The sequence below is a fragment of the Lampetra fluviatilis genome, chromosome 26 (genome assembly GCF_964198595.1).
Source record: "Lampetra fluviatilis chromosome 26, kcLamFluv1.1, whole genome shotgun sequence".
Classification (NCBI taxonomy): domain Eukaryota; kingdom Metazoa; phylum Chordata; class Hyperoartia; order Petromyzontiformes; family Petromyzontidae; genus Lampetra; species Lampetra fluviatilis.
Window position 1 is genome coordinate 9,801,175 of NC_136300.1, and position 10,497 is coordinate 9,811,671.

Consider the following 10,497-nt stretch of genomic DNA (forward strand, 5'->3'; position numbering starts at 1 on the left):
TAGGATTACTCTACCACGTAAAAAGAAAATGACTTAACCTCGTACAAGAAGGCTCAACAGTGAATTTTTGTTATCGAGGGGGCCGACCGTGGATAGCTGCCTCTCATCTACGCAACCATTCACCTGGAGTTTTCCCTGTTATGAATTCTGCTTGAACTACATGGACACATGACTATTTTTCAATGTATTATTTTATTTACCAAGTAAAGCGCACTGAGCTCTTTTTACGGGGCGAGCTGGCCACGTATGATAGCTCATCAAAGTGGCTCATGTCATCACGTGGGCATTTATAGTCATATCTAAATAATGTAAACGAATGTTTATAAACGTGGAGGGTAAAACCGAGGGACCTGGAGAAAAAATTCACGCGATCACGAGGAGAGAAAGAAAACACACAAACTTCAAAAATACAGCAGACATTGTCAGGGTCGGGGTGGAACCCAAGACCTCCTGCGCACCAGGCGAGAGAGATAACATCTCGTCACCACCGTGGCACCCCAAACGAACGGATGAACACATGGATGGACGGGCGAGCGAGCATGGGTGGCAGGGGGAGCTCACCAGCTTGGATAGGTTCATGTCGCGCAGCACACGCATGACGATGGTCGACTCCGTGTCCTGAGGATTCGATCGCTTCGAGGCGCCCAGCGTCCGCAGCACGGACAGGATGTTCCTCAGCCCAAAGTCATAGTGCACCTGTGAGTCAGCAGAGGTGGCAAATTGACACTTTCATCATTGACACTGTCTTATAAGATCTAATACAAAACATGAAGACCCCGGGGCCGGTCCAGGACACGCTGGCGGGACTATGTCGCCCGGCTGGCCTGGGAACGCCTGGGAATTCCCCAGGAAGAGCTAGAGTCCGTCGCCAGAGAAAGGGTGGTCTGGACTCCCCTACACAACATGCTGCTGCCGCGACCCTCACCAAGAAAAGCGGATCGAGAAACGAATAAATGGACGAACAAATAAAACGTGGTGTCTCTCATTGGGAAACGTTCACCATGACGGTGGCGAGTTTCACGTTAAGCCAGGAAGCGCTGACTACGTCTCTGTTGCTCACGTTGGGCAGTGTTCGAAGTGTGCACTTTGCCGATGGCTTTGCTGTAAGCGGCCGGATTATAACAGAATCGCTGAGTTAATTAATTAGAGAGAGCAAGATATTATAGATGGAGCTGTAAAAGATAGAGATTTGTGTGTTTGGATCCAGCAGAATTAGAGACTCAAACATCTCTATGCACTGCATTGGAAGAAGCATAATTGCAAACCATGTTTTCAAGCTGTACATCCCGCACCTCCGATTAGCGTGGTTGGCTACGTACGGTGCGAAAGAAGTGCAACGTATATACGTACAAAACCTCAAAGAATACCATAAACCCAGTAAACATGCAATGTTGGGCCAACAATGGCACATGGTTGGAACCGTCAGACTAACGCTGACCCAACGTTCCACATTTGCTTGAAATTTCTCAGGTCATTTTGACATAATTCCTGCAGCTTTCACAAATGTATCTCAAAAAACCAGGTGTGCATCGATACCCCACATCTCCCCCGTGTCACACGGCTTCAGCGGCTCAGCCTCTCTACGAGCTCTCGGGTATCGTGCAGAGCAGTGGGGGCCACTTTCGCCGATGAGATATCATCAGTTTGAAGATCGCCAGAAACCATTGTTGGGTTTGACAGCACGATGATTGGGGGATGTTTCACATGTTGCGTATTGTCAGGGGCCGCACTAAAGACCACCAGGGCCCGCCAGTGGCACGCGGGCCTTGCAATGATGAACAGTGGTGCAGAGCGATGCTCGGGCGAGCTTGGCGACACTCGCCTGCTTGGAGAGCTGCTCCTCGCACAGCTTGTAGAGCGTGTAGAACTTGCGCGCGAGCACGATGTTGTCGAGGAAGCCGCAGCTGGCCAGCTTCACTCGGATGATGATCTGCCGGTCGGGCACCATCATGGCCACCGAGCGGAAGTTGATCTTCAGGTTCTCGGGCAGCTCCTGCCGCCCGGCGTAGCCCGGGTTCTGTGGGAGGATGCGAAGCGGAGAGTTTAACGGCATGGGAGCGAAAAAATTTGAATGATGCACGGGCACACGCGGGGACACGTGTGAGTCGAGCAAAGTGATTGGCTCGCAGTGTTCCAGTGGCTCATGGGATCTCGACTGTACTCATTTACACACTCAGCATTCAAGATTCTCCGCGGTCTCACCCCTGTCAACCTATTACCTCACATTCAACACTACACCCCATCTTCTTGCACTCTTCTACCTCTCCCATCCCATCTCACTCTGCTCCCCTCCACACACAGAATGTCCTCTTCAACTTTGCAGTATCAAACACACAGATTTTGTTCCTCAGCATTGCTGGAGTTTCGGACGTCCCTCGTTAAAATTTACAATTCAGACGTGAACAACCTACGACTTCACGCCGAAGACACGTGACACACACGCAGCAGAACGCTATGATGGCTTCGACCTGTCACCGCTCTCGGATTCCGCACTACTGAATTCTGCCGAGCAGAGCCACCGATAGCCGAACCGTGCGCGGAGCGCGGCCGCCCACCATGGTGAGGAAGATGCCGAACTCGGGGTTCATCTCCACGAGATCGCCGTCCGTGAAGGTGAACTGGCTGCGCCGCTCCTTCTTGCAGGTGAGCACGATGGCGATCTGCTGCGCGGCCACCGACAGTACGGGAAGGTCGATGCGGTTGAACTCGTCGAAGCAGCCCCACGAGCCCGACTGGGCTAGGCCTAGGGTTGTGGGGGGGGGGCAATGCATGCCAGGGGTCAGGGGTCAGGAGGGAGATGCCCCACGTCAAGAGCTGCCCCATCTGCCCTTCTCTCCATTCTCAATATAACATTTCCTACGAGAAAAACATTCTTCCCATTTCCATTAATCAGTACCTTCCCTCCCTGTCCCCGAAGATATTGGTAGCCTTGATCTTGTCAAAGTTTCTAGTCAGTTGGCTGTATGTATGTATGTTGAACTTCTTTCACACCATATGTAGCCAACCATGCTAATAGGAGGTGTGGGGGAAGGACAACAGACTAAACACAAAAATATTTAAAAGTGCATAGCTCCAGTGGCTTCCTAATATTGGAAGAAAGAGCATTCCAGATGGCTGCGGAAGCGCATCTGACAGCGCGCAATGCAGTGACCATCTTTGCTGCGAGGATGACCGGAGTTCGCGTGGTGATGGTTTAATCACCTTGATGAGATCACCCCACACTGACTAGCATGGTGAAGTACGGTCAAACAACCCCCACTATTGACATGGTGTGAGCAAGCTTTTTCAGAAGGCCATAAATAATTATTGCATCATTACATTTTTTATATTATTATATAACAAGACAAGTAAATTATTTGTCTTGGGGGCCATCCATAAATGACGTCACGCGATTTTGGACGATTTTTGACCCCCCCCCCCTTCGTCACACGGCGTCACAAAAAGTCAGATCCCCCTCAAATATGACGTCACAAAGCTCTGCCCCCCCCAAAATAAAATAATACATGTGTAGAGTAGTAAATGATGACGTTACGTCACGCTCGCCCTCCGGTGCAGTGACGTCAGAGAGTGACGTCATGCACGGTGGGTGGGACGGTGACGTCATGTCCCCCGGGGATATTTAGGGTGGGACCCATGACGTGTTCCGGGTCGTCGCAAGGAGCCGGGAAGGTGTGAGGTTGATAGTTGGGACCCAGGGTAGGGGGAAATTAGCGCCAGGCTAGAGTAGCCTGTGTGAGTGCTAGGAATCCCCAGTACCCTTCCCCTGGGGTGTGGAGTGTGAGTAGAGATGGGAACGTGTGCCTGCAGTGGGAACAGCCCAGCCGCCGCCGAAGGAAGGCTACAGGGTTAAAAGCCCAACCTCGTCGCCGGGCGGTGATGGCGTGCCCCCGCCCGGGGCAGACGAGGGGAAGCCGTGCCGGGGCGTAGAATAGAGGCAGTTCCACGTGCAGGCCAGAGTTCTGACGCGCACCATAACGGGGGCAGGCGTCGGGTGTGCAGTGTAGGCAGTGAGTGTGCAGTACTCGGAATGTAAAAGTCGTGTGAAGAGTGGTTAATAAATAACTGGCGCAAGCCCTTACATGAAGCTCCGTCTCCGTGTGGATCTACAAGTCTCCAGTGGTGTCAAGAAAAACCACACAACACATGCTTCAAATCGCTTTAAACTATTGTCATTGTAGCGCGTATTTAATGTGGCGCTGCACTCTGATGTTGTAGGAGAAAATATTTTTTCAAAAGTCTATTTAATTAAGTAGAACGTGTTGTCTATATTCATTTAAAGTTGCGCATTTTGATGTGACGTCACATTTCTCAACCCCCCCCCTCCCCTCGTCACACATCGTCACAAATATCTGACCCCCCCCCCCTAGGTGCGTGACGTCATTTATGGACAGCCCCTTGCAAACCCACATCTCTGTTGCACCGTATAATTGCGGGGACCTCTAAGGGCAGCCAGGAGCGACGCCGTGAGAACAAACGCGCGGAGCAAAAGGACACTCCCGATCAGCCTCGTGCGCTACGCGTGACAGTGCGGCGCCCACCTTTAAAGATTCTCCCGAGCCCTCGGAAGTCCATCTGGTCGGAGCAGTTGAAGACGACCACGTACTTGCCCAGGCAGCGGCCCATGTCCTTGGTGGTCTCCGTCTTGCCGGTTCCGGCCGGCCCCGCGGGCGCCCCGCCCATGCTCATGCCAAGCGCTTGCGCCAGCGTGATGTAGCAGCTGGCGATGGCCACCATCATCATCAATGGCGATGAGTGAACGGATGTGAAAACATAAGAATAGGTTTTACCCTTTCTGGCAATAAAACAGGTTTTAAGATGTTAAAACACCAAATAGAAACCTTTAGTAAGGAATCATTTCTGCATTAACAACACGTACTTGTGGTGAACATGCAAATAAAACATGCTCTGATAATTAAAATATGCATTGTCCTTGAAACTGATTGGTCTACACCAGAGACAGATTTATTTTAAGATTAGTCTCACCACACACGAGCTCAATACTCAAGCATGATAGAAGCCATGACTACTTACAGATGTAACACTATCACGTACACATCCACCTTCATGCGCTGACACTCGATCATTCACATACGCTTATGGCCATTACACTCAATCACACCCCCCCAAGCACCGTAACGCACAACAGCGGCCATTCACTACTAAGTGGTGGAGACTTCACCACAGTGCTTGTGCCAGGCCAGGTGCACCCCGAGGCTACGTAAAATGTCAAAGGCCCGCTGACTGGAGGCAACGGGGCAGCACCCAGGTGCCACAGGTCAACTGGCCAAGGTGGCTGACAGATACACCGTCCGCTAAATCACACACTCACATTACTTCGCGCGCACGAACACTTACTTTCACACACCCACTCACAATCGTCTTGCATTCGCTCTCACCCGCGTAACACTTCTGTAAGCTCGCCCCTCCCTCTCTTTCTATCTCACGTGCGCAAGCGTTTACCGGTCGGTGAGCGGCGTGATGACCAGGCGGTCGGTGCAGCCCAGGAACTCGTTCTGGTAGATGAAGCTGACGTCCGTGATCCACACGATCAGCTTGTCCACGTCCTCCTTGAAGTAGAAGCGGCACTGCTTGAGCCACTCGAAGTCCGTCGGGCTCTTGATGTGCATGCGGCACTGCGCGGTGGTGGGGGGGGGGCAGGGGGGGCAATGAGGGGGAGGAGATCCGTACAAACCCCGCGTCTTAAAAACCACAAGTGGGGCGCCATCGTGATGGCGATTGCTACCGAATCAGCCGTTATGGCCGGGTTGCCATTACAAAAGAGCTTCATCCGATATAAACTCACTGAACTGAGCTCAACTGCCTGGGGGTGCATCGCAACATTTCTTTAAATTAATGCAATTTATCGAGCTACTAAAAGCAATTGGAATCGCGAGATGCGCTACAAAAATGAAAAACTACTTAGAGGTAGAAAAGTTGGTGTGGAAGGCAGGGGGGGAACTCACGAGGGAGGCCGGAGAGAGAGGGCAACACCGCAGCACAAGCCGGGACACAGAAACTGGGGCTTCATTGAAAAATACACGGTAAAAAATAAGAGTTCAATGAATGCAAATCCTAATCAATAAATATGATGATGATGAATATTATTATTATTTTTGTCTTTTACAGTCACGCACACAACCCATGCCTTGCGCTCAGACAGGGCACTGCTGGAAGGCCGGAAGATCCGGGTGCAACACCACGCCGCACGCCGCGGCGCCCGCCACTCACCAGGTCGTCAAAGATGTCGCGCTGGTGCACGTGGATCGTGATGAGCGTCTCGTACTTGATGCGCTCCACAGCCGACAGGTCCTGCGTCGTCATGGAGATGAGGCGGTTGAGCAGCACCAGGAAGGCCTGGTTTGTCTGCGGCATCGCCTTGCGGTTGTAGCGAGCGTTGGCGAGCGCCTCCTCCGAGTCGCGCGTCCACAGCAGCTGGATGCCCAGCAGCCCCACCTGGCCCAGCGGCGCAACGCCCAGCATAGGGTTGTGCTTATGGATCGACTTGTCCCCGGCTATAGGAATGTGGAATTTTCATCGCTGGCTCAGGATATCATTTGGAGCTTGTAACACTACATTTATAACTTTGGCAAGCTTCAGTCACTTCTGTCACTACAAAGGCTTCTTTGGACCCATACATTGTAATGCTATTATTGGATCATGTCAAGTTGTATATTATTGTGTGGTCTGCAGCCAAAAATATTTCAATTGCCGTTTTGCCCTCAATAAGGACAAGGTTCCCAACTCCTGGACAAACACCTCACCTCGGGAGCTCCCCATGTCATCTACTTAGAGGGAAACGAACCTGGGCTTTCTAGGGACAGGGACCCACTGCCCAGGATCCGAGACTGTCCAAAATCGGGGTGGGGGAGGGGCAAAAGGGGCAATTTGCCCCCGAGGCTTTACACAAAAAAGAACCCCAATAAAGAGGTATAGCTAGCTCTGCGATCTTACATTTACTTGCAAATTCCATCTCTACCCCCGCCCACTTACCCTTGGGTTGTACCCATCTCAAACCTATATAACCTTGGGTTGCAGTAGTTCTCTCGCTATATTTCTTCCAGCCTCAGCAGTCTGCCTGCTGTATTTTTTAAACTGGAGACGATCGCTTGTGTTGCGATCGAAATGTCGTGATTTTTTTTATCTATGTGACTTGAATTCCTGCAGTCACGAAAGCTTTAAGTCAAGTTTTAACGGGCCCGTTTTATTCACAAATGAATCAGAATACTCCGGGGCATACGAATTTTTTTTTTTACAAGACACTGGGAACCTGTGGGCATCCCTGCACGCACCTGCGCGGGGTAGGAGTCGAGGAACTCGATGAGGGAGAAGGCCGAGTCCTGCACGGCCAGGGCGGCCGAGCGAATGACCCCGTGCAGCGACTGCTGCGACTCCTTGAGCAGCGCGTTGAGCCACACCTCCACATTGCCGTCGGCCATCACAGGCTTATCCAGCTGGACGGTCTCGCCCTCGCGCGAGCACACCGCCAGGATCCGGTCGTACACCTGGGTCGGAGTCAATCCCCGTGGCGTTAACGTTGCCGCCGCCGCCGCCAAGGAGCATAAACCATCCACGCAAACTCCGGCCATCGAACGAAGATGGTCACCGCATCGCGCCCCCACTGGAGCTATGCACTTCTAAATATATATTGAAAACGTATTTCTTTAGCACTGCTTTTTGTACTTGCCTCGCACCTCTGATTAGCACGGTTGGCTACGTTCGGTGCGAAAGAAGTTCAAAATACATACATATACTACTGCCAATGCTGCAATCTCAATATTGCCACCCATGCCACTGCCACAACCACCACTGCTTCCAAAATCACTATCAATGCTAAGTAACAATCACCACCACCGCTGCTAGCACGGCAACCATCACTTCTATCATCGTATCCACCACTACACCACTGCATCTGCCATATTGCTGCAGACACGGCCACCAACACATTCCCAGATTTTAAGCTTTCGTGACTGCAAGTATTCATATTCTTAGGTTTTTTCGGTAAAGTCACATAGGTAAAAAATTAAAATTAATAGACTAGCCGTAGTCTCAAGCCGCACCTTACCATAATAATAAAAAGTGGGGCGTTTCTGGCCCATCCCCCCCCCCTCAACCAGTATATATACGGGGTCGTATCTCTTGGAATCTCTCATTTACTTGATACAGCTATCGTGCTGTGACGGTTCCACCTGAAGACGGAAGCTTGTGTTGCCTCCGAAACGTCGTGATTTTTATTTTATTTTTATTTTATTAATTTTAATTTAATTTTTTACCTACGTGACTTTACCGAAAAAATCTAAGAATATCAACACAATCCCGTTGACCACAAACACTGCTACCACTGGCTCTGCCACTGCTGCCACCACTACCACCACTGCTACCACCTTCTCCACCACTACCACTTCTACTGCTGCTGCTGCCACCACCACTACCATTAACACCACCACCCTCAGCCACCACCATCACCACCAATATCACTGCCACTCCCACCACTGCTATCACCATCATGCAATTGAACTCGTAACAACAACAGATACAACAAAGACAGAGGAGCTCACCTTCTCATGGAACTCCACGGTCTTGATGTTGTCGAAGACGTTGAGGAGATGCGCCTGGATGGTGTGCGAGTCGGAGGCCTGGCCCAGGATCTCTAGCAGCGCCGGGTCCGACACGAAGAAGAAGCGTGGGAACAGCAGCCGCTTCTTCTCCAGGTACCTTTGCATGGGGGACATAAAGGGGGCCCTAGGTGAGGAGGCCCACGTGGCTTGGATGGATGGATGCTGTGAAGAGGTGGCCAGGTGGCTTTGGGGTCGGAGCACTGAGCTGGCACTGCTGACTTCCTCTGTTAGAATCCAGGCAGCCTCCGGTCATTAAACCGGGGACTCAAGTGAAGTGTATTGAGTTGATTGTCCCAGGCTGGTCACCTCTAATAAGCATGGTTGGCTACATATATGGTGCGAAAGAAGTTCAACATACATACAATTACTGCAAAAAAGCCATCAGATTTTATTTGTCTAAATTCCAACTCCTTGAATGAAAAATGTTGGTTTTAATGTTAACGTGAATAAACTCACTCACCGTAGCAAAGCGGGAGAATAATAACACCTTAGCATAGGGCGGCGTCAGAGCAATGGATGCCATAGCGCAGTAAGTCTCAGCAAACATACACTACTGCCAATGCTGCAATCTCATAATGCAGTAAGTCTCAGCAAACAAGACCTAACGCAGACCATGAGAGAGGAGGTCCTAATGTCCCACTGCAGGAGGCCTCGGTGTGAGTTCCTGCTGCTGCTGCCTGCTGCCTGCTGCTGCTGCCTGATCCTGCTGCTGCCTGCTGATGCTGCTGCTGCCTGCTGCTGCTGCTGCCTGCTGCTGCTACCTGCTGCTGCTGCTGCTGCCTGCTGCTGCCTGCTACTGCTGCTGACTGATACTGCTGCTGCCTGCTGATGCTGCTGCTGCCTGCTGCTGCTGCTGCTGCTGCCTGCTGCTGCTGCCTGCTGCTGCCTGCTGCTGCTGCAGGCCACACACCCTCACCCGGTGAGCGACTTCTGGCAGAGCTCCAGCTGCTCCAGAAGGTGGGGCAGCAGCTGCCCCATGGTCTCGTCCCCGACGCAGCACTGCACCACGTTGTTCATCTCGTGCGCCCGGGTCATGATCTTCACCCACGACTTGTCGATGTTGGAGAAGCGCTTCGCCTCCTGCGGATGATGAAGCGGGGGGGGAGGGGGGGACGACGACGCCGATCCTGATCCATGCTCGGTGCGCAATCGAAAACGGAAATTCCCACGTCTCAGGTCCCAAAACGCACATTCGATATCCACGTAACGATTCACCCTTCGATGAATTGTCATGATTCAGGGTAGGGATTCGATCCAATAATGAATAAATTTTGCATCGTTATATTGTACAGTTTTATTTGCTCCACATTCCTCAATGTAAGGTTATTAAATGGTTTGCATTACCACTTGCATGCTTTGTTAATAATTGATTCTCAACTTGATGATCCGACGCATAAAATCGCTAGTGTTGGAATGTACATGAAATTATAAACCACTCGCCCCACAACCCCTGGTCATTCTCAGGACCCATTGCAAATCTTTCTTCGCTCTCGCGCCAATTCTGCCAATTTAAAATGTAGCCTGTGCAGGCACACGCTCCTCACTCGGCCATCACCTCCTCTGGGGTTCCGTGTCAGCGAACTCGGTGGGGTAGGGAGGCAGGGGCGGACAGGGGTGGGAGGGGGGGGGTACCTTGGGCAGCTGCTTAGCGATGTCCCCGCCCACGAACACGGCCTCCAGGTAGACCCACAGATTCTGCACGGTCATCCAGTTCTCGATGATGTCCGTCGTGTTTGACAAGTTGCTCACCCACTTCTGGATCTGGCTCTTGAACGGGGCGTTGTAGCTGCACACCGTGACACATGCACATCGTGCTGGTGTTGCTGGTTGTTGTCAGAGACAGCAACTACGTCGCATGGTAGGCCAACAAGTGTGCATAACA

At 51.6% G+C, this 10,497-nt stretch overlaps 1 protein-coding gene across 2 annotated transcripts in view; it reads right to left on the reverse strand.

The window, feature by feature from the left end:
* DNAH5 (dynein axonemal heavy chain 5) overlaps nucleotides 1-10,497 on the reverse strand; it is a 106,523-nt gene that overhangs the window by 52,378 nt on the left and 43,648 nt on the right. For both annotated transcript variants that reach the window (XM_078868721.1, XM_078868720.1), the window contains exons 30-39: nucleotides 10,248-10,401; nucleotides 9,532-9,695; nucleotides 8,556-8,712; nucleotides 7,290-7,502; nucleotides 6,229-6,453; nucleotides 5,461-5,633; nucleotides 4,539-4,717; nucleotides 2,556-2,743; nucleotides 1,823-2,017; nucleotides 562-696 (exon numbers count right to left, since the gene is read on the reverse strand). In XM_078868721.1, coding sequence (XP_078724847.1) covers nucleotides 562-696; nucleotides 1,823-2,017; nucleotides 2,556-2,743; nucleotides 4,539-4,717; nucleotides 5,461-5,633; nucleotides 6,229-6,453; nucleotides 7,290-7,502; nucleotides 8,556-8,712; nucleotides 9,532-9,695; nucleotides 10,248-10,401 — 1,783 coding nt within the window. The remainder of the gene's footprint in view (nucleotides 1-561; nucleotides 697-1,822; nucleotides 2,018-2,555; nucleotides 2,744-4,538; nucleotides 4,718-5,460; nucleotides 5,634-6,228; nucleotides 6,454-7,289; nucleotides 7,503-8,555; nucleotides 8,713-9,531; nucleotides 9,696-10,247; nucleotides 10,402-10,497) is intronic.